This window comes from Neomonachus schauinslandi, chromosome 9 (assembly GCF_002201575.2).
Source record: "Neomonachus schauinslandi chromosome 9, ASM220157v2, whole genome shotgun sequence".
Taxonomy (NCBI): Eukaryota; Metazoa; Chordata; class Mammalia; order Carnivora; family Phocidae; genus Neomonachus; species Neomonachus schauinslandi.
The window spans coordinates 60,366,316-60,391,276 of NC_058411.1; the positions used below are offsets into that span (position 1 = coordinate 60,366,316).

Below are 24,961 nucleotides of genomic sequence, written 5' to 3' on the forward strand. Positions count from 1 at the left end.
AGTAATTCCTTGTTAACATGCCATTATCTATTTTAAACCCACCAGATTATAACAAAGTCAGTTTTGCTTTATGATACTTTTTATGTTTAGATGAAAATGTATTTTTTTAATCTTCACAAAATTTTTTTTAATTTAAAATAAGGGAAAATGGATTAAAACCACAATCCATGTATCAGATAAAGTTAAACACAAATTTGGCTTAATTTCCTTTATACTGTGTTTTTTAGAATTCCCAAATATCTGAATACCTACAAGCTACATTAATATAGAAATGTAAATTAATCTTATGCATAACAATTGCAAGTGCTAAAATAATCCACTGTAGATAAACTAGTCAGCAAATCTTAGGGTTAATACCAGATTTATCATTTAAATGAATAGCTGATAACTATTTCAGTCATTTCTGGTTCTCGCTCTCTCCTTGAAGTCTGTTTCTCAGGTATATTTAAAAATCTGAGGGTTCTTTCCCTTTTTATGAAGCGTTGTATGCCATGATATTTGTATAAACGCTACTGCTGGCCTTTCCATTTTTTTCTGGTCAGTCTAATCAAGCATTTGGTGATTCTGATGCAAAGAAACAATGATCTACTTCAGCCCCTAGGATCCTGACCCTACAGCATATTTCCATAGGTGATGATTTCAGCTGAACTTGACTAAATTATATTGCAATATTATAATTTCTGCAACATGTCCTTTAATTTATAATTTTTTTAAATGGGATGTTCTTGCTAAGTTGGTGAAAAATCAAATGCATGTTTGTGAAATAGTAACAGTCTGTAAAATTTACTAGTTGTCCATCTCCTCATGTCCCCTTAAATGCTTTTAGTAAATGGGCACCAGTGCAGTATTTCAAAAACAGTAATTCATTGAATGCCCATTCTTCCTTTTACTGTAGAATAGATTATATTTAAGTCAAGATTAATGGGTAGATTTTGATGTTAAAGTCCAGTCTCTAAGCCCATCATTCCCTAGGGGCATATAGTGCATTAGTTTAAGCGAATATACTGTTTATCATAGATTCTATGACACAGTCTTAAATGACAGTTTGTTGTACTTTGTAACTACTTACCATGATAATAAATCACTTTTTCTGTACTCCAGATAATTATAGCATTTAAACAAAATCTTAATTAAGTTAGTACACATTTAGGTAGAGATAACACGTAAGTAATTGTACACTGTAAAATTTCACTTAACTTTTTTCCTTTTTGCAATCTTCTAACAAGAATCCCAAGTTTAGCATTTAGTTCAAACACATACATTCATTTCCTCAACTATAATGTACTGAAATTTTTGTTCCAAAAAGGAACAAAGTGTTTCTAACCATCCCCCAATGTTTTTTAAAGTCTTAGTCTAATACTTGTGATTCTGAAGCAGTTCTGTATTGACTGTGAAAGTCTCGTTATTACTTAATGATAATATTTTCAAGTACATCTTAACCAAGAATGAGAATCTAAAATTTTAACTTTAAAATTTTAAATTTAATGAATTTGAAATCTAGGTAACTCAGTTTTTCTTTTAGATGTTTTACTTCATACAACTTTCATGAAAGTGGAATATACATATTTCATAATCATGTTAGTGCTTTTTAGAAACCACCAGTGATTATTGGATTATTAAATCAGGAAGGATTTTCAGAACCTTTAGGGAGGTTTAAATTTTTAATCCTATTTATTTAAGGTTAATCTTTTTAAATGTATTTACATGAACTTTGGTAGAATTGGGCTTATCAACTTTTTACTTAATGTTTTCATTTAGTAATTGACTGATTTATGAGCAATTATATATGGTCCAAATTTTATTCAACTCCAGCTTTCAATAATAGGACTATCCTCACACTGCCTTAGCACCTGTTATGGATTTTGAGTCATCTGGCAGCCCATGGGACTTAGATAAAGAAGTACCAGGTGTCCTGCCTGTCTCCTAATTGAGACGCAGTGAAAACAATATAGACTTGGCAGTATGGTTAAAAGGATGGATTAAAGCCCAGCTTTGTCTACTCTGACAAATCACAGCTTTTCCTTCATTGCGTAGATAGTAGCAACTACTAAAGAATTTCATTAGTATAATGCATCATAAAAATCATACAAAATAATTTGTTACAACCTGTTGCAGACTTTCAGAAGAATTTCTGTTAAGGTAATACAAATAAACAATACCAAGATTCATTCCATTTACTTAGGGGAAATTTTTACAGTATAAGAGCTACACTGCATGTGTCTTGATTAGCTACTGTAGGAAAGAAGTGAGTATTAATTTACCAGATCTTGCTTTATAATGTAAGCAAGTATAGTTTACTTTCATCTTATTGATGAGCAGTGCCTAGGCCATGGGGTACTTAATTGCCCTGTATATTTCAAGAAAATATGACCCTGTACTACTGCTAATAGCAACCATGTGATCTTTGAGATGTACTTACAAAATATATCTACATATATCCTATATCTCAGTAAAACTTATTATTTCTCCAAGACCCTGTGTAATGACATTGCTGCAGAATATTTGAAGATAATTTCAAGGCCCTTTAGAACTAAAAAGTCAAATGTGGTTTATTTTCTCATTTTTACTAGACCATGCCAAGGATTTTTCCTGTATTATATATGATATCTAGTATATAAGCAAACATTTTTCAAAAATGGCAGTCTTCAAATTTAAGCTAACAGTCATTCTGTTGGCCATCCTTGAGCTAACTAAAATGCCTCTATGCCTTTTCTTTTCTCCACACAAAACTGAAATCATTGAGATTGGATATACAAAGAGCACTGGACTATTAAATGACCAAGGTTCTAGTGCCAACTCTACAGATCAGCAGGTTTGTTTTTCCAAGCAAATCTGTTTGTATTCTCCATCCAGGCGAGGCTTATTGCCGAATAGACATTTTGCTGATTTTGCTAAGTTTCCTGAAAGTAATGTTGGTAGATGATTGTTGTATCCTTCCTCTAGTTCAGACTGTCCTAAATTATTCTCAATAAATGATGCCCTGGGATAAACCCTCTCAAAGTCTTCTTAAAAACCTGAATATTTAAATTTCTGAATATTATTTTTCAAGAGTATTGTTACATCTGTTCTTATAGTGTACCAGCGCAGTTTTAGAAATCTGCCTAAACTTTTTGAAATTACCCTTCATTTGATTTTTATCTAGAGATTTTCTCGACATTTCTTCCCTTTCTCCTTTCTTTCCAGATGGCCACTTAAATGAATAGAATTAGTTTATTAACTAAATTTCTTGCCTCATACCACTGTAGAATTTATGAAAATTTTAAAGATTTCTTCAAAAAATTTTCACAACCAGTGGGGCAAAATATTTATCAGTGCTAAATTGTAATGAGTTGTAATTACTTTCAAGATTTATAGAATTTCTTTTTTAGGCAATTAGATTTTTTTTGAAGTTATTAGTTTTCTTTTTTCTTAATACTACACTTTATGTATGTATACATACATACTTTTTCCTCTTCCAAAGAAGGTCAGCAAGATCAAGGGTAGGGGTGGAACCAAACTCTCACAGGAGAATTCACTCTGTCTCTAAATCCAATCTTAGCAAAGTCCCAACTATATTGGACCAAAAAGGGTTTTGCTTCTGGAGAGCCAAATTGGGATTAAAGGAAGGAGGCTGTCTGCATAACAGTCTCCTTATTAACTATCAGACCAGCTTTATTCATTCCTTCTATAATTTATAAACAGTCATTGAGTACTTCTGGGCCTTGTGTTAGGTGCCGGATATGTAAAAATAAAAAGGACATGGTCTCTGCCCCTATGACATTAGTCTCCCCACTAGTTTATTAGGAGTATAAGCACAAAGAAGAAGGCATACTTGGTGTTTATCAACTGGCTCTGAGAGCAGGGGGAGGCCCTCATTTGTGGCATTTGTTGAGTCCTGTGATGTGAAAACTCCCACCAACCATCTTACAAACTTGGTGAATATTGTAAGTAGTGCTCTCCTCCCTCTTCCTACAATTACTGCTCTTGGAATCTTCCATACAGAGAAGGGAGATAAAATTCCTAAGTGTTAAAACAGCAAAGAAGCCACAGAAATATTTGAGTGCAGGCAAGTGCTTTACTAATTTAGGAATTTCAGAATGGGCATTAAATCTCTGAGGCTATGATATTGAGTATAGATATAAACACACTACATACTTTGCCTTTACTTAAAAAGGAGCCAATATTTTTTTCTTGTTTAGGAAAGCAAGCATTAAATCTGAACTTAAGAGGAAATTATAATTAAGCAGTGATAGGTCTCAGACATATACTTAAAATTGTAATTTTCATAACTGCATTTTCTGAAAAATACTTCATACTCATTCTTGCTATGTACAATATTATACACACACACACACACTTCAGTTTTTTTTGAGACTAGTTACAAATTACAGCTGAGCTAAATGTGTATAAAACCTACTGGGCATGCCATGGGATTAGTGATCACAAAACTGAAGGTTTTTCTCTTTCTTGCTTTAAGTAAAAGCAGTTCACAGTTACATTCTGATTATTAAGAAAATTGTAGAGAATGAAAGGTTGTTGCTTCTTTAAAACCAAATCTACCTTTTCTATATCCTCCCTATGCATTAGTAAAATTGAAAAGTGTACTAATTATCCTTCTTTTCTTCATATTGTCTTTTTCTCATGAGAAATCATTTTCTCATAAGAATAAGTCAAAAGGGGCGCCTGGGTGGCTCAGTTGGTTAAGCGACTGCCTTCGGCTCAGGTCATGATCCTGGAGTCCCTGGATCGAGTCCCACATCGGGCTCCCTGCTCGCCGGAGAGTCTGCTTCTCCCTCTGACCCTCCTCCCTCTCATGCTCTCTCTCTCTCATTCTCTCTCTCAAATAAATAAATAAAATCTTTAAAAAAAAAAAAAAAAAAAAGAATAAGTCAAAAGTCCCTCTGTACATGCCACAAATATTATCAGAGTTCTTGCACATGAAGACAGGTATATTCCTTAAACAGACGTTGAAAATTGCCCTCAGGGAGACAGCACCTGCTATTTACAAAAACTTGAACCAAAAGTCAGAAAAACTATGTTTAGCACAGATGTAGGCAGACTTTTGGGTTACCCTATATTTATATCTTTTATCTTCAGCATCCCTCTTACATAAATAGGAGCAGGTGGTGGTATCCCCATTTAACATATAGATAAACTGCAGCACAGAAAATTCATGCATCGCTTTCCAGGACGAGGCTGAAATTGAACCCCAGTTTCTTGACAGCTGGTCTTGACACAGTGACAGAGGGCCATAAATAATTTCATATGTAAGTTTAAAATCAAAAGTAGTTACTTAAAATGAATAATAATGTTAATATTAATGAAGCACAGATTAGGTTTAAAGTATTTATACTAGAAAAAATATTTAGTTCCCTTTATTATCTTTAGAATAGGAATATTCCTTCCCCCCTTTTCTGCTTTTGCAAAGTAGAAGGAAGGAGGATTAGTGGATAATTATATTGCTGTGATTGCAGCACCTGTGTGTTATTTCTTTTGATTGGCTAGTTCTGTATTAAAGATTCCTACCAGCTGAAAGTCTCCCTCATCAAGTGGCATTTTATTAGCTAGTTTTGGCTTGGGTTGTTTTAAATTTACAACAAAAACCTTAATTCAACATAGACTTGTACTTTAAATTTTGCTTTGAATTTCTTTACCATTCCCTATCTATCATCTCACCCGTTTCAGTTTTTTTTAATTTCAATGCCAGTGGCAACATGCACTCACAGTAGGAATATAGCTTGAGCTATCCTGTTGTTGCTAGTGATCAAGTTTGTGTATGCCACTCAATTTATAGGTACTAATAACTCTTCCCTAGAGAGTTGCCTTTTAAGGAATAAGTGTCTGATCTATTATGAGGAGATACAGGAATTAATAGCTTTGGATTATGGTTACCATTGCAGATGCTAACAGCACTGTTTTTGACTGATTTTATCATCATCTCAATCACAAAATATCCTGTTTATGGACTCAGAACTGTGGTTTAAGTAGAGTTCCTTACATCTCTTTATGTTTTTCTAGAAGCGGGGGAGGAATGTAAGTACTGTAGATTAGGTTGGTTTGTTTCGATGTTGTTTATAAAGAATATTTAGCTTTTCGAAGGTGAGTTACCATAAACAACTGCCCAAAAAGGAAACTTTCAGACATTAGCCTGCCTAATTTTTGATAAGTCCTACGGTTTTTCATTTAAATTCAACCATTAATGATTGTTTTCACTGACTCTGCCACCTAGACTTGAACTTTTAAAAATCTTTTAGAGCATCATTTTCCTTAATGATTTTTTTGTAATTAAAAAAATACATCCCGTGTTTTTATACAAAATGAATACATTATAGCTGGGTAATTTTAGTTTATATAGCTTTATATTTGAGTTTCTTCAGTTTTGTAATAGTGAAATAGAATTACAGTCCAGATGTCTTTTATGTAGATATTCATTCCTCTATTAAATTTTACTGCACTGGAACTATCCTCCTGGCTTTAGAAATATTAACATTTGCTTTCTATCTGCCTAATTTTTTGTGTCAACTCTAAATATAATAAGATAAAGTAAAATACTTCATTTATAGGCCCTCTGAAAGTAGAGCATTTTAAAAGCAGGTAGGTGTCTCCACCCTACTTTTCATGAAGCATTTTACCCATTCAAGCAGACTTTTAAAAACAGCTTGTTTTGATAGCAGACTGTTCTCCTGTGGGCCTCCAGCCTTTGCTTCCTGGCAGCACCTTTGGTGCGAAAAGAGAGTGATCAATTGGGAGACTATCAGTGCCAGCATGCATAGAGTGATAAGTTAACACACCACTGGGAATTTCTAGGGCCCACCAAGATACTTCACTTCTAATGTGCTAACAAGCTCATTTTTCTACCTCTTGCCTCTTCAGTTATTTTTTTTCTCAGAAGAGCTTAGAAGTTGAGTGCATCAGGCATAATGAAAAGCTCTGTAGGAGGGAGAAGCAATAACCCCATTTTTCCTTTTTCAGCCAAATAGAAAATTAGTTTCTGGTAATACACAAAGGCCAGTATTTTTTGTACAAGGGGCACTGCTGTGAATCAAAGGACTCTATTAACTGCAGAAAATTCGGCAGCTGTGAATCTCCCCCAATGAAAAAAGTACTTCCCAACAAGTTGTGAGATATGTGGTATTATTTAGATTGAACCATCAGTTTCATCCTCTTCCACTTATAACCATATACCTCCTTTTTAAAGTGTGCTATATTACTTTTCTAAGATAACATTCAAAAATATCTGTTTCTTCCATAAAATCCTTTCCACTGATCATTTTAATATAGCGTCTTCTCCCAAGAAGTAGAATTCTTCAAAGTTCAATCCCAGTGTACATAATTGAAAATAATGGATTGCAAGAAATTGGAATTCAGATTTCAATATTTAATGCATAAAATAAATTGTAATTCGAGAAGAGAGTACTCAAGCCATTTAGAGGGCAAAAGACATCACAGTCTAAGTACCTAATGAATATAGTCTTACCTTTAACTCTTAGCTTTTTTCCTCTTCTTAATCAATAACCTTTTGTAAATGTAACTATGGCTGTGTTAGCTCCAGTTGAATTATCACTTTAAATTATCTTCCTTACCAATTTTTTTTCTTGCTCTTGGTTGTAGGCTTAGTCTACAATTTCTGGAAATGAAGAGCTACAGTAATTGAATTGCAGTTTTAAAAAAATAAAGAGTTCTGAGGAAAATAAATTATAATGGGTGTTGGAAAAAATTCAGTGAAGAAAGAAAAACCCATAGGCAAATTTTATTAGCCTTCCTATTTATGTAAATGTCTTCTGCAAAGCCTGTCAACATAGCACACTGATACAGCAGGACAACTTTTAAAAGTTGTACAAGGAAGGTTAACTGATTTCTCAGTTCAGGAACGATACGACATGAAGTCAGCATGTGAGTTTCCCTGATAATTGTATGTTGCTGCCTGCTGCTCTGCATTTTGACAGCCATTTCCATAGCTACTTTCGTGAGCGACAGAAGTATTCTCTCCCTTTCTCGCCCTCTCTGTGCTAACAGCACAATCAGGCCTGCTGAAACAGGAAGCCTGGAGTGGGTTGTTCAAAAGCAACAACACTTCAAGGTACTGGTTGCTTGTCAATAATATCAGAGAAGAAAACGTGGTGAAAGGGAAGTACAGTATTTTTCTGTCAGTGTCAGTGCCCTGTAGATGCTTTGTTAGACAGTATTTAGGAGTCCTGTGGACTCTTTGCAAATATTCCTGCTTGTTTCAGTGTTATAATTGACTAGATATTTCTTCCTGACGTACAGATTCAACTATGTATTTATCTTAACCACATCGAGGATTACTGCAACAGTAGTCTTCCATTCAAAATGAGAACAATTGTTGGGAAAATACAAGGATTTTAGAAAAATAAGAAGATATGCAGGAATTTCTCAGAATAAGCCTTTTTATAAATGAAAAATATAGAATTACAGACAGTATTTTAAGCAGCATTCTAATATTTATTATGTGGCTTTGCAGAGTAAATCTGCAGATTGAAGCCAATTTAACAAGATAAAATGAGCCTAGGCTGACCTGATAGCCGTTGAATCCTTTCTCAAGTAAATGGTTACCTTTCTTTCTTCCAACAGGTTAGTAGTATTATCACTGTTTTCTAGTAAATGTCTCCCTCTTAAGCTGCCGTGTATAGTGGTATCACCTGAAAAATCACCTTTTAACTTATGTTAAAAACTGTTTTTTTGCTCCTTAAAAAGCCATACTTTTAAATGATATGTAAGAGCAGTGAATTTATTAAGTACATTTATTAAGAAGTAATGGCTTAGCAATCTGAGTGGTCCTTTTTGATAAGGTCTGTTCTTTTCCACTGTAAGCTGCATTTAAGTACATCCTTAACTGAAGGGAATCAGCTATGAAGAGAGAGCACGCTACCTGCAAACAATTGTCCAGCACCATTTAGAACCAACGACATTTGAAGATTTTGCAGCACAGGTTTTTTCTCCAGCTCCCTACCATCATTTACCATCTGATGCCGGTAAGATTAAAAGCGAGTATTAGTTACTTGTCACTACTGGAACTTGAAATGCAATACCCTTTTGTCCTAAACTCTTAAAATAATAGAAAACTTGCTTGAATGAAATTCCAGTTATTGAAATACATTTTTCATTTTTTAAGAGTTAATTTGGCCTGTAAATTTAACTTATACTTTCTTTTACCTAAATGCAGTTCCTTGAGAAGTCAACAATCTTCATAAAAGTACATGCACCACATTTTATCTGAGCTACTGGCCATGACTGTTGTGTTTCATGGGATCATTACTGAAGTATCTGCAAAAGAAACACAAGTTGAGCACGTACTCTCTCTCACCTTTAGAGGATCAAATTTTATGGCCAAGAATATTGCCTTATCTCTAATTTTACAAATAAAGTTAAACAACTGTCTAGATTTAGAAGTGGTTGGTACGGTAAATTATTTTATGATACTTAAAGACTGTAAGAGGGTACTGCATTTTTACAATTAACTAATTTTGAAAAAATCAGTAAGAAAATAAATGACTCATGGCCTTCCTTTTCTGTGATACTTTGCACTCCTTATGATTGTTTCATTTATTTTATTTTCCCTCTTTAGATCATTAAATATCAGTTCTGTTTATCTGAAGGTAAGACAAAGTGTCAACCAAAACACCCTTTGTTCTTCCCCCATTTCCTTTTTTAAAAACTAGCAAGCACTAAGCTTGTAACTCAATAAGCAAACTTAACATTGCCCTCAGTTATACTAAACATTTCAGAAATTGTCACTAAATTTCTTCCAGAATTATACTTACTAACCCAGGTCTGCATGAAACACTAACCCTGGTTCTGGGATAAAAATAACTAATAATTAGAAGCAACCCTTGGTTGAAATTAGTTAGATCTTGTTGTATTGACTTTTTTTGTTTCTCAGCATGAAAAAAGCTAGTACTACTGAGCTGAAATGGTGTGTCTTTGTATTTGGTAATGTGTTGCGCATTGTTATTGCATATCTTAACTCATCAGATGCTTATTCTGTTATGTGCCTTGTACTATACTAGGCACCTGGAATACAAAGATGACTATTTTAATAGTGTTCAAGGGAACAAGAAAAAATAATACAATATATTTGAAGTTCATCATAAGAAACCTTAAAATTCTCTTTTATGATATGTAAGTTTTCTTTGTATTTAAGAGGCATAATAGTCCTTTTCTGGCCTCATTTATTTTGGGGGAAAGAAAAGGCTAATTCTCAATTGAGATTTAGTTGATAAAATTAAAGTTTCCATTCCTGTCTTCATTTAATTGGCCATTATAAAAATAATCTTACCAAAAAACTTAGAGCCCTTTCCAAATTAATATAAAAGACCTAGCAAAGAGGAAAATTATGTAGACTAGGCTGAATCTTTTGAAAGAGAAAGAGATTAAAAAGTCTTTAGATTCACTTCAATGGATCGACAATCTAAAATAACTCTGCTTGGCATTAAGAATGATGCTAAAAAAAATACTAAAAGTAAATTAATGAACAACAAAATAAAAACTAGTTAAGTACAACTGGAAGTTTCATTTTTTAGTAAGAGAGAATATCTGAAAAATACCAGACATTATTAAAGTAGGTATGAATAACACTTTCATATATCACATAGTCGAATCATAAGTTTCACAAGTGAAAAATATTGATGATAGGACCATATTCAGATTAACTTCCCCCTTAAATTGATAAAAGCCATCAGTTTTCATGTTGTACTTGTTTACCAACTGGAGTCCTTCATATTCCTCTTCTTAATGTTCTCATATTGTGCATATTATCCTGCACATTTGGTCAGATACATAATATGGGGAGTAGTATTCTTGCTTTCTGAGACTCAGCAACAAAGTCAAGGTTCTGTTGGCTTCATTTTTCATGTATTTTACTACTTTATTAAAATTTCATTATCTCAATAGTAATGAACGTATGAATTTTAACATAATACTATGCTACAGATTATTTTCAGTTAATTTTTTTAAGTTGTCTTTGCCCTTAGGAATCATTATAAAAATTTGCACCCTAAGTTTTAGAAGGATGTTTTTATCTGTAAATAACTTATTCCAGTATTACCAAATACATTCTTGGGGTTTTTCTGGGTTTGTTTTGTTTTGTTTTGTTTTGTTGCAGACTTTAATACTTAGGAAAGATAAAATATTTTTATCAGGGTGGTTCTCAGTTCAACACAATACGAAGAAAGTGAAATATTTGCTCCTTCTATAGTAGCAAAAACATTAAGATATCTGAAGAATGATTATCTTTTTCTTCCTATCTCAGATTTTGATTATCCTATCATAAACCACTCCATACAATAGAACTCCCTTTAAAGTTATAAGTCAAGGTGGGAGAAAGAAGTGAGATAACCACGAAATAGCAATAGGAACCTGACTTATGGTTTGCAAAAATTACATAATAGTGTGAAGTTTTTTAGGTTCATTTTTACTTTTTTGCATAATAAAATTTAGTTGACACATTGAAGAAATGCATTCATAATTGCAATTGAGAATCAACTTTAGATTCTCCTTTGCATACTCCATGTATATAAGATAGCACTAATTGATAACAAATGCAATAATTTGAAATTAAGTTTTAAAGAAATGCCAGTATGATCATATAATGAATATAATCTGTTCTTTCTAACCAATCCTATTATATAATTATATTCCACGGAATAGTGTGGAAAAATACTTTTTTTTTTTTTTAAGTTTACTAATAACTTGGTTCAAGATTATCTAAAACCTGCTTTCTGGTTAACACTAATGTACCAACTGTTTGAATTGAAATCCAAGAGAGGATTCTTCTGGATAATTTTTAGTATTATTTAAATAAGTATGAAAAACATTTTTGGTGTATCATAGTTGATCCATAAATTTCATAACTGTATTTTCTCAAAATGGACTCTGTGACAGTAGACTGATACTTAAGGGAAATTATTTTTATCCCTAAGGTCATTGAAGGAGATATTGTGATGTCACACTTTGTTGATCTCCCATAACTACATTAAACCATTATTAGATTTTTCTTGTCCTTTATTTAAAAAAAAAATTACAGGAAAAAAATCCCTTTATCTTTGTCAGGCATGTGTGTGGAAAATATCAAAAGTTTTACAGTGACCTCCTTTTTAAACTTTTTTTATATTCATGAACATCTCTCCTCTGACTCTAAACTTTAAAATGAAATTACTCCTTTTCTTCGCCAGATTACACTGGTAACCAGTTCAAAATCTAGATATTTTTCCCTAACATTACATTCAAGTCTTTTTTTTCTTTAATAAAAGAAATTCTAGAATGCCAGCAACAAGAAACAGGATCATATTTTGCTGAAAGTACACAGTAAATATTGTCTTCCTCCATGTCAACATCGACAATACACCCATAATTTTTTCAGTGTTAATGTCTTTTTTACTGTCATTAGCCACAAATATTTTTGAATGCTTATTGTGTAGTGTATCTATAATTACCTCTAATATTTTGTTGTTTTAATTGAGTGGATACTGCCCTTTGGATTTATTGTTTTTCTACAAATTAAGTTAGAAATTTTAGCACTCTAAATATTAGAGGATTGGTTGGTGTTTTTCTCTATTATGCATATATATACATACACACATACGTATATTTCTACATACAGACCAATGACCTTTAGGTTCCTTTAGGTTACATATAGGTTCCTATTTAAATAAATAATGAAAATTAGTAGTTAGATTCAACTATTTCTATGCCATCAAAATAAGAGATAATCTAGATAAAATGATGATGAAGACCTACAGTAGCGTCTAATCTTCCTTCTAATTTCAGTTTTGCTCCTAATTCACAAAATCTGTATTGCCTCATGTAGATGGGATAGTATTATGATGGTCAGATCGCTCTCTCTGAATCTTCAAAAGGGATAAATCCTCAAAATTTAACCACTGCTTTAGGTAACCTCTTGACCTTGGTGTGCCTCTTTAAAAGTTATTTTAAACTTTCCTCCCCTTCCCAGGCTTTGAAATGATCTGAAAGAACACGTTGTAGCTCCTCAGAAGATAGTTATTTTATATATATCCTAAATATTATTTGTTAGTGCCAGTAATCGGTTTCCTTCAACATACAACAGAAGCTATATATTTGTTTGCTGTGTTTTTAAAACAGATTCCTAATCGTATGTATCACTAGGCTAGCCTGAAATTAGAAGCAGCCAAATTGTATCCTGTTTTCAGTATTTTGAACTTGAAAATTTGGCTTATTATGTGTTGTTGTCCAAGAGGCAAATAATATCAGTCTTAAAGTCCCATTAACCTTTTGTGACAATAATTACTAGGTTCAGTTTCCACATAGAACATTCATTCAGATGTAAAATTTTTATAATGAAAATAATAAAAGAATAATTGAACAATTACTGAGTGCTAGGCACTGTGCTAAGTACTATACATGCATTCTCTCATTTAATCTTCATGGCAGTTCTATTGCAGGGGGGGCGAGGGAGCTTACCCAGAGTCACCTGATTCTTGGTAAAGCCAGAGTCTGACTTCAGAGTCAGACTATTATATTTACTATTATATTACCTATGTAATTACCAATGTAATCTAAATATTTTCAGTCCCTTCTTGCTGTTGAGAGAAATTGCCCTACAACCTGTCATATTTATAAATTAGAAATTGTTAAAGATTCTTAAAGACTCTTATTTTTCCACGCACTGAAAAAAGTCCTTTTTTTTTAAATAGCTAAGGTTGCCATGGGAGAAGTATGGGCTTTGGAATCAGACTGATCTGGATTTAAATCCTAGTTCTGTTATTTATTATCCACAAAACCCAGTTTTCTCTATTTGTAAGGAGATAAAATATGACAGGCTTTAGACTAATATGTTCTAAGTATGCAATAATGGCAGTTTTTTAATATTTTCAAAATGAAACCACTTTGTTTGCCTGTATTCCTGTACTATATAATTTTAGGGGTGCCTGGCTGGTTCAGTCAGTAGGGTTCAGTAGTAGACCCTTGATCTCAGGGTCATGAGTTCAAGCCCCATGTTGGGCGTAGAGATTACTTAAAAAAATAAATTATATATGGTTTCCTTTAGGACATCCAGTGGTGTTGCATACATGCTAATCTTAATCACTAATCAACTCCTTTAACAATATTAAAGCAGTAAGGTTATTGGGGTAGTCTATAAACTTTAATAAGTAAGGTTATATTTTGTAGGAATATCAGCATAAGAGTGGATAAGTTCTTTAATGTCCTCAAAACTAAACAGTATATTCTGTTCTCCACATTTCAATGGTTATATTTGTAAGTGGTCATTTTCTTCAAAAACATTTCTAACTTCTGTCTCTTCTAATCCTCATCTGTTCTGATCCAAAGTCTATTAAATTTTACTCTTCATAGGGTGCCTGGGTGGCTCAGTTGGTTAAGCGACTGCCTTCGGCTCAGGTCATGATCCTGGAGTCCCGGGATCGAGTCCCGCATCGGGCTCCCTGCTCGGCAGGGAGTCTGCTTCTCCCTCTGACCCTCCTCCCTCTCATGCTCTCTGTCTCTCATTCTCTCTGTCTCAAATAAATAAATAAAATCTTTAAAAAAAAATTTTTACTCTTCTCTGTTTAGTAGCTTTATTATATAGCTAAACTTATTGTGTAGCTACCGTGTGCTACAGGATCTTTGCATATGTAGTCATTTCATCCCTCACAACTTTGAAAAATAACTACTGTTGTCTCCATTTTACAAAAACAAAACAAAAAACCTCTTAGATCAGTTTGCCCAAGATCCAACAGCTAGTAACATGCCAGATTTGGCATTTAACCTGGGCCTGTCTAACCCATGCCCATGTTCTTCCTAACACATCACAGAGCCCCTTAGTTCAGTATTCATTGGAACTACTTTCAAAGTCACAATATTTTTTTAAAGGCTATTATTTAACCAATAACTAGCAGTTTTAAACCAGTCATACCTGTCAGCAAGCAGTACAAACAAAGCCACAATAAATAACAATCCATTGAGTTCCCTTTTATAATGTGTATAGACTCCCAAAGTCATATTCAGCATGTTATTTGTAATAGTTCATTGTAACCAGTGCACAATATATGAATCAATTACACCATCAAGATAAAGTGTGTACTGAGTACTGTAAGAATGTTAGAGATACAGTATGAACAAACATAGGAGCCTATGATACTTTCCACCTGAGGATATATTAATAATAGAAATGATTAAATAAAGCAACATTCTTTATGACTCATGTGATAGAAATCAATATTTGGGCAGAATAGGGTGTGAAATGAAGGGTAGGTATCACTGTATTCTTTACATCTAAAATTGAGATCTATCCACTGTAAAGTATTTATAGAGTTTGAATATGCTGAGTATATTCCATAAATATCATTTGCCAAAACGTGAGGAGGTACTGATAAGCTATATACCACACACACTAAAAAGCCTGATTTGACTCTCGTTCATTGAAGGGAGTTTCACACTGCAGGCAGTAAGGGAGACATGGAGAAATTGCTGTTTTTGAGGAAAATATTCTTTGATTTGGGCATAGTCTAAAGCAATATTCTCCAGTAAAACTTTCTATGACGATGGAAATGCCCTGTATCTGCACGGTCCATTTTGGTTTGCCACTAACCACATGTGGCTGCTCAACATTTGAAATGTGGCTAGTACACCAAGAACCCACATTTTTATTTTTACTTAATTTTTAATTAATTTTAATATGGCTATGCCTACTGTCTTGGACAGTACAGCTCTGGAGATTTTATGACTTAGTGATTAGGATAAACTGCCTCCAGTACAATGAACACGTTAAAAGTGATGTTTATAGAATCTCTCATAGACTTTTTTTCTTTTCTTTTTTTTCCTATTTGAACTTGTTAGTTGGTAAGTATAACATTTGAATTTACAAAGCACTGTCCATTGTGAAACACCATCACCCTAGTGCATTGCATGCCCAATTTCATAATAAAAACTTGATTACTCTCTTCTCTGCTCCTTGGTTAACACCTGTACAATTCTGCACTGTGTCTCTCATATCTGTTATCTGTCTTTTCTTTTGTTTCCTCACTTCTGCTCGCTACTCCATTTCTTCATTCACAACAAAGAAAGAAATGCAGTGATAGTTCTCTTCCTCCCAAAACCTCCGCTAGAAAACATTGGCCATCTTAAGGTAAACAGCCATGGGAAGGCCTCTCATGATTGGCCGGGAATAATATGCATTACCAGAAAAGCATGAGCTACCGCTCTTCACCTTCCTTCTGCCATCCATCTGCAGTGCTTCCCTAAAAAGGGCCATGGATTCATATTCTCCTCTAGGTTTTCCAGTATGGGTCCAGTCTGAACCAATTCAGATCTTCAGGAAGAGTAAAGGTGAACAGAAATATATTTCCTTCTCCTTGTATTTTGAAGGCCAACCTCATTTCAGTTAGAAAAGAAAGAATGTTGGAGAAATTACTTTGAAAAGAAAGGCAATTAACCTGAATTCTAAGTAGTGAGAAAATATTTCTTCCTTGATTATGTTTGTTCTTAAGTATGATTATAGCATTTCACCTTAAAAACACTTTGAAGGGTTCTACCAAGATAGATTCTTAATAATACATCTCTGTAGTAACCCTTATTGAACAGTTTTGATTGTTCAATATTCATAACTTCAATTTAGGCACAAATGTCTCACTAAATGGAAGTGTTAGTATGATTATTTCCATGCTTGAAATTTCTGTGAGGTGCTACATTGGCTAACAAACATGCCAAAAGTTTTCCTGCAGAGTGAGGAGATGTATAATAAGCCTGCAACCTGTGTGATGTGTGTGTATGTGACATACATAAAGAAAATGTTCACATACATAAGGCCCAGAAAATCTGGATTAAAGTGCCTTAAAATACACAGAATTTTTTAAATTGTAAGTTAGCAGATTTTTTTTAAGGGCTTTTATTTTTAATGTAATTTTTTATACTACATATTTGAGAGCCTACAGTGTGCCAAGTTTTGTAGCATTACTGTATATTAGAGAATCATAATTCATTGAAATAAAGTGCAGAGGTAAAGAACTATTTTGTAAATGACACAAAATTTTCCAGTTTGAATTTGTGTTTGCTTCTAAATTTTCATATCTTAATTCTAGTTACCTACTTGCTGTGACTAGATAGAGTAACTGCAAAAATTTAAGTTAAGGAAAAACAAAAGCATTGCTTGTCTCTTTTGAGGGGTCAATTTGTCTTTTTTTTTATTAAATTTCAGATAAGAGTTCTTGTCCTATTCCTTCTCCCAGGAATTTATCTTGCTCCTTTCTAGAAGCATATTAAAATACCCATCATGTATGATGGTCTCATAGTATTGAATTCCTTTTGGAACCATTTGGTACTATTATTTTCGAGTTTGAGCAATGAAGACTCTTTTCTTGGTTATACCCTGTACCCCAGAGATAGGAATTTGTCCTTCTCACCTGCTTCTTAAGCCCTTCCCTGCATGCTAATGATGCTTTGGACCCCTGTCCTGTCTGGCCCAAAGATTTTGCTTCCCATTGCTTTTTCCGAGGAGCTCTCTGGTTGGTTCTGGCTCTGGAAATAATAATTGGTACTTTCTTCCTAATATGATTACATGAGCCACCAGATTACTGGAGTTTAAATAAAATGTTAGTAGGCTGTTCTAACAGGCAAGTTTTGGTCTTGCTTTTTCCCCTCAAAAGACTTCATTAAGGGTTGGGATCCATACTACAGATCAGTAACAGAAAGAATATTTCTTATGGGATGAGAAGCCGGACGACTTGTTATCTATCTTGCTATTTCCCACAGGCTCCTACCCAGAGATTCTATCCAGTGAAACTCCCACAGCAACGCAGGTAGACGGGGCTGACCTGGCCTCTCCAATGTCTCCTCGAACTAGCAAAAGCCGCATGTCCATGAAGCTGCGTCGATCCTCTGGTTCAGCCAATAAATCCTAAGGAGACAAGCAGCCCAGCAGTGTGATCAGCAGTAACCACCTTAGCATGAACATAGTGTTAACCCTTTCAGGCCTTCGTGTTTGCCATAACATGCATGTTTCTTCCTGAACATTTATTTTAGAAAACACTGGATTTAAATAATTTGTAAGTTAATATTTTAGATTTGGGTTGTTTATTCAGTTGGTTGTTTTTCCCCCCCAACACTCTAAGCTGCCATATTTTTGGGGGGTGGAGTTTTATTCTATACCCTTTACCTTCCTGGATAATTATGTCTAAGCAGTTTCACTTTTAATTTCATGATTAACTTTGAACCAAACTATAATTGGACAGATAGTCTCATTATTTTATTTATTGTGCCCCATTGCAACTTTATGGCTCAGTAAATGTATAATTTTTTTACAAATGTAAATTTTTAAATTTAAGCATTTGTAAAGTTATAGCAAAAGTTGCAAATCTTAATACACAGGATGTGTATGGATTATTTATGTTATGAAAATAAAACACTTAAAATAAATGGTCTTTTAGCATCTCAAATTCCAGCTGACATAATTTTAGCATTAACTTTTTCTTCCCAAAGCAATGCCTCATTTCTTGGCTGTGCAGATGATGCCAGGATATATCTCATAACCAGAAAAATCACTGTGCTGAACTTTGATTTGTGTTTAGCTTCCAAATATTTTTCTAATGTTTTGCTTTTTAAATGGTATCAGTGTTAAATGCCATTTTTGTTTTGAGATTGTGGCCCTGTATTATTGGCTGCTGGATCCTGGTATATCTGTGTTCTTTCCTGAGTACCAAAAAGAGGGTAATTGGGGGGATGGAGAGAAAGAAAAAAAAAAAAGAAAAAACTTTTCTGATAGAAATGTGTTGCTTAAATTATGTGTAATTTAAAAGAAAAGGGAACATGACCCAGGAGTCTAAATTAAATCTAATATTATTAATACTGAACTTGCTGATGCAGGTTGGTATTCATTCCACCCTCCAGAAATATTTTCCTACAGTTAAATAAGCTGCTCACATTCTGTTCATATTTTGTTTTGAACGGGCATCTCCCAAGGAAATGTAGCATGACATCAGTACTAACTGCATGTGTAAATACATCATACGGGCAAACTCTAAAATATAAATTATGTATCATCATTCATGTAGTATCTACAAATTTGTAACAGTGAAAGAAAAAGATACGGTATTTAATAATACAATAAAAATATTCTTATCACTTATGTCCACGAGCGTTGATTTGTCTTTTATATTTCTTGTCTGTTTGTCTTTAATATATTTGCAGAACTATATGATTAATGGAGAGATATAAAGCATAAACCTAGGTTATCTTAGCAAATCAAGAAAAAGGAATTTGAATTCCCTTATTAGGATACACCCCAACTTCTCAGAGACTCTACCACAGTCACTGAAAATGCAGGCAATCTTACACCTTCATAACGGCTGGCCAGAAACTTCACGCAATGCACTTGGTTAAAGCATCAATTAATCTTAGCCTCATGCTTCTTTGATTTTTAAATTTTCAATATGTCTTATAATACACATTCAGGGGGAAAAAAACTTTTTGCAGACAGTTTCTAAAATAACCTTCCAGACTTCTGTGCACTTAAGTTTTTGTTAAAAATAAAAATAGATTGCTATTGAAACTGTAGAAAATAAAATTCCTATGAAAGCTTATGTAGAAGATAAGCAAATGGAGTCCCTGAGAACAAGGTTAAACAATATTGACAGTTTCCCACAACCAAGGTGAAGAATTAAAAAAGGAAAATCAAAGTAACTGCTTACACATTTCTACGGTGATTTCATTTTTTAAAAATGAACACCCAATGGATTGATGATTTATAACAAAATTGAGTAAAAATACCAACTTGGAAATATTGTACTTAATTAGCACAATTAACATGATTTTTTTCATGTTTAGATAAAACTACTTTTTTTAAGAAAATATATATTTTCCATTGACATTTTAGGCAGTAAAGTATCTTTAGATTTAAAAAGCGTTTTGGAGCTCTGTGCAAGCCATACATCAAAGGAAATTTTCCCATTGCATTTCTGCATCACTACATTCATTTACAAAATACAATTTTTCCTGTCTGTATTCTGTCTAAATGGGTCACTAAGATTCTAAAGTAGGATACTGGCTTTGGGGAGATAAGAAATGTGACTTTGAAAAATAGGCTGTGTTCAATGAAATTCTCAGGACAAACACAGAACACAACAAAGTACCAGCTATGTACATTTATTTGGTGGTAAGCATCTTACAAGTATGGGCTATCTGTCAAGCAATACTCAGCCAGTGTCCCAAACTCTGGCTATTAGAGCATGGGTACAGAGTGTACACTGAATATGGTTTACAAAAATTGAAAAACAGGTTGCTGCTGAAAAATGAATATTGAATGAATCCCCATTCAGTTTCATAGTGGATTATAGGTATTAACATCTTCCTTAAACTGAACATAGTTTCATATATCATCACACTGCATGAGATTTACAACAGAAGGATTAAACAATTTGGATGAAACCCTACTAAAACAGTCAAACTTCTGGAAATGAGTTGTGTTTCCAAAAAGCTGTTATTTAAAGTTTTAAAATATCTCTTCCTGAAAACACACCAAAAAAGCTAAAGGTGAGAATTTTGGGGGTGTCTCAACTCCAAGTAAAGTAGCACCCTCCCCACCTCCAAACACTTAAGAATGGACTAATACTTGAGAAAAGGAACGTTTACAGGGAGATCCCCACATCCCCCAAAAGCGCAAACATCCTCTTACATTTCCTGCCCACAGGCATAGGTCTTGAGTGTTTCCCCACCCCCCTTGTAAGTTTGGCACCAATCACATAACTTTCAATTCACAGAATATACAATGCAAGGTATCTGACCCTATTGAGACAGAAACTACATAGGCGCCTGCGATGGCAAGAGGGGAAAAACAAACAAAAAAACGACTACCACTTTCGGTAGCTAGAATCCTTTGTAGATACTGAGACATGCACGCATTCACTACGACTTTCCATAGGAATTACAAGTCATATAGGATTCGTTAGGGTCTCCAGAGTGAGGGGGGAAATCCTATTTTCGTGGGGAAAGCAAGAAGGCTTTAAAGTGACAGTCCTTGACCGCGAATGTTTATACCATATACATACCTGCTCTAGAGAGGGATTTTACATTTCGCTGTCCGCTTCTCTGGCGGAACATTGACTACTGGGAGTTTTAGGAGAGGAAAATATAGGCAGGAAAGAGGGTAAACTTGCAAATTCAAGAAATCCCCACAGAAATTCCCATGATCTGTTTCCTCCGAGGCCAACCGCACAATCTTCCTCATCTCTTTCCTCAACAGCCAGGCCGCAACGGCATCTGCAGCAGCAGTACCTGCCGACTTTCTGAGGGGTGGCACTTATTTATGTGCCGGGTCAGCCCCGGGGAGCTAAAAAAAGTGGACGGGCAGTGCTTGCACGAGAAAATTTGCTGAGCACTCCCGTCGGATGCTCCGCCTGGATTCGGCGCTTCTGGGGGCGCCCCGGCCAGAGCAGGCAGGAGCAGCTCCTCGCGGACCGCGTGCCACAGCCGGTGTTTGTCCCTGATGTCTGCGGACGGGAAGTGCGCCCCGCACAGGGGGCAAGCGAAGGCGAGTGGGGCACCGTGTTCGGAGCCAAAGCCCGGGGCAAGCGCACGAGCAGAGCCTGCCTCGTGAGTGCCTAGGTGCTTGCGCAGATAGGCTTGGCGACGGAACTTTTTGTGGCAATATGGGCACATGAAGATCTCGGATCCCCCGACACCACTGGCACTACCTGGCCCAGGCACCCGGCGCCCCAACACCCCCTCCGTAAAGGGGACCTGAGGCAGCGGTGGCTCGGGGTGGGACAGCACCTGGAGGCCCTGGTGTGGGGCGCTGTCCTGGTGCTCCGCCCTGGAGCTGTCCCTCGCCTGCAGGTGCTGATCGGCCGCTCGCTCTGCCCGGCTGTTCTCCTTCCCCTCCGCCAAGAAAGATGCAACAGCCCCAGAGTCTGGGGAGGTGGAGGAAGACGAAGGAGGAGGCTTCCCGTCGGCTGAAGAGACTGTGGCGGCATTTGCCGCTGCGGGACGTGGTTTGTGCCAGCGGCGATGGGAGGCGAGGTTCGCAGGGCAGCTGAAGACCTTGTCGCACTCCGGGCAGCGGTACTCGACGCGTACAATGCGGGAGCAGCGGTGCTGAGCCAGAGCGAAGGGATCTGCGTACTGCTCCTTGCATAGCTGGCAGATAAACTCCCCCAGTGGCGTGCGGCTGCCCCCCAGACCCCGGGACGGTGCTCCGGGCTCCTCCTCCTTGATCTTCAGGCCCAGGACGGGGGATGTGGTCACTTCATCGGCGAAGCTCAACTTCCTCATGGCCTTTGGCTTCTTGACTCCGGCGGCCGCAGGTCCAGACGTGCAGCCCGGAGGGGCCTTGGCACGGCGCTCGTTGCCAGCGGCCCGCTTCAGGCCGTGCAGGGTGGCCGAGAGGGGCGCAGGGTCTGGATGGAGCTCTGGCTCTGGGAACGGTGCCCGGAGCGGCAGCAGGAACTGCTCCCCCGAGGTCGGTGCAGCTGCTGGCGCCGCCGAGCAAGAGAAAGCAGCCACCGCGGCGGCACCCCCGGGGAAGGACTCTGCAGAGACGGGTGAGCTGAGGCAGCGCTCCAGGAATGCCCGGCGCAGCTCCGCGCCTGCCGGCTTCGTGGGGCTGGGGCTGGGCCCTGGACCCTCCCTACCATCCGCCCTCCACTCCGCAGCACCTTCCTGCCCCCCCTCCCCCAGGCTCACCCTAGCCGCCCGACAGGACGACCCCGACAGTTCCCGGGCCGCCGCCTCCTCCTCCAAGGTGGGGGTTGCCACCTGCTCCGCACCGGGCTGGGGGGCGCTGGAAACCTCCTCGGGAAAGGGCGGCGCCCCCTGGGGCCCCAGCCGGGGGAAAACCCGCTCAGCTAGGCGCACTCGATATGAGCCGCCTGTCCGTTTAGTTCGCTTTACCAGGAAGCCCCTCGGCATGGTGGAGTCGGGAGTGCTCAAGGGGCAAAGAGTAAAGGGGGCGCCGCGGGGGCTGCGAGCTGGCGAGCACCGCAGCTACCTGAGCTTCGCCACAACCGTCATGCGTGGGCTGCCTTTATAGCTGAGACTCGGGGCCGGGGGACCACCGGTCGCCTTCAGGCTAGACCGACCAATCAGGAGTGGCAGCGGGCGCCAGGGGCGGGGTTTTCGCCTGGCTGGGCTCACAGGGGTCCGAGAGGCTGGCTGCGGCCCGCGCCCCCACCCCACCTCACAGCGGCCTCGGCTGGGCCCCAGCAGCTGGCTTAGGAGCTGCTCGTGCCGCCTCCCCCTGCCGCCCACCGGGTGGACGAAGATACAAAAAGGTAAGGTCCAGAGTGTGAGGAAGCTCGGCACTCACCGCCTCCGCTGCCTCCAGGGGGGGGCTGTCCAGGGAGCCATGAGGAGAGGCAACTGATGGGCGCCTTCTTTGCGGGCTGGGACCCTGCGGTGGCCCCGACGCGAGGGACTCTGATGGAAGCCGAGAGGGAGGAAGGCGAGAGGAAGGGGCCACGGGCGGCGCGCCCCAGGAGGCAACTGGGTGGGTGTCCGCTGGGGAACGGGTTAATGTCCTCTGCCCTTATTGAGCTGATGAGAAGCTGCGACGGAGCGGCAGGGCGGCTAAATCCACCTCCCTGTGCCTACACTTGACGGTGGGAGCACGTCTGCCATCCAGTATCGATCGACACTGCGCGCGTCTGTGATACTATGAGAATTCATCTGGGAAGAAGGGCTCTCAGTGCGGGAGATCGTGCGTGCTGGCAAGCCTCTGGAGCTCAGGACGCCAGCAGGCTTCTGGACCCTGGTCCTCAGGTCTTATCAATGTCCCCTCCCCGATGGGAAAAGGAGTGGGGAGGGGAAAGCAGGATCTAATTTTTGACTGTCCTCAGATAAAGTGGTTTCTCTGTTCACACCTTCCACTTGTACTACCCAGAGACATGACTTAGTGTCTAACTGACCTGTTTAGCATGGAGTAGATTGAGAAATACTGGCAGAATCAGGATTACATCTGCTTCCCCTTATACAAGGACTACTTTGCAAAAGGTGTGCAATGGGCCAGATTTAATAGATTTTCATCCAGCACTCTGTAATGTGCCCAGCACTGTTTTAAGCACTAGAAGATATTTGAAAGTTTGTAATACCAGCCGAACTATGAAATAATTAGAAAATTTGACAGACGTATAATAAAGTACCAAAAGTCCATAATACAATATGAGAATAGGAAGGGGAAAGAACTCAAGTCTCCTTACTAGATCAAACTGGAGACAAAGACTTAGTAATGTGTTTTTAAAGTAGACTAGTATTAACAGATGTAGTCATCAATAATACACATCCCCTTCCTTCTAAGTGAATGAAGTGTTTTTACATGGAGTGCATTATTCTGGGGAAGACCTGGAAGTAATTATATATTTGTTAATCATTAACAATATTTTAGGCATTCTACTTAAGTAATCTCTAATCTTCTCACACATACACATCAAACAAAGGAGATACTATTACTCTCCTTTTTTTTGATGAGGGGATTGAGCCATAGAAGTTAGATAAATAACTCACAAAAGTCACCCAGAGCTCAGATTCAAACTGAGTTCTAGCTAATTCCAAAGCTCAGACTCTTTCCACCACATTAGTGTCTTCAAACTATTTTTTTTTTCTGGTCACATCCCACAATAAGAAGTATATTTTATGGCACACATATGGAACTGAAACAAAAATTTCAGAAAATAATATTTAGTTTAACTAGATATAATGCATTCTTGTATTTTCTGTGCGATTATATTTTCTTTTTTAAAATGCTGATAGCAAAAAAATTGATTTCATAACTTACTAATGGATTAGGACCCACAATTTGAAAAATACCTTCATGATGGTGTTTCCCATTACAAAGCATGAAATCATACAAAATTAAATAAACTTGATACTTTATAATCAAAATTAACATTCTGAATCACTACGTAAAATATTTGAGTCCTTTAATAGTGTTGATAAATTTAGTTTCCCAAAATTTGATCATTTCTGACACGTCAGTTTATGTATGACTTCTACCTCAACGTCTTCT

The 24,961-nt window shown here is 37.2% G+C and overlaps 2 protein-coding genes across 5 annotated transcripts in view; one reads left to right on the top strand and one right to left on the bottom strand.

Moving 5' to 3' along the window:
• RALGAPA1 (Ral GTPase activating protein catalytic subunit alpha 1) overlaps nt 1–19,081 on the top strand; it is a 247,730-nt gene extending 228,649 nt beyond the window's left edge. For 2 of the 4 annotated variants that reach the window (XM_044918202.1, XM_044918204.1), the window contains 3 exons: nt 8,848–8,972; nt 10,560–10,562; nt 17,722–19,081. In XM_044918202.1, the coding sequence (XP_044774137.1) occupies nt 8,848–8,972; nt 10,560–10,562; nt 17,722–17,870 (277 nt within the window). In that variant the 3' untranslated portion in view covers nt 17,871–19,081. The remainder of the gene's footprint in view (nt 1–8,847; nt 8,973–10,559; nt 10,563–17,721) is intronic. The other 2 variants (XM_044918201.1, XM_044918203.1) reach the window with 1 other exon arrangement.
• Nucleotides 19,082–21,198: 2,117 nt separating this feature from the next.
• On the bottom strand, nt 21,199–22,869 carry INSM2 (INSM transcriptional repressor 2). Its single transcript, XM_021679940.1, has one exon. The coding sequence runs from the start codon at nt 22,867–22,869 to the stop codon at nt 21,199–21,201; it is 1,671 nt and encodes a 556-aa protein (XP_021535615.1).
• Nucleotides 22,870–24,961: the final 2,092 nt, after the last annotated feature.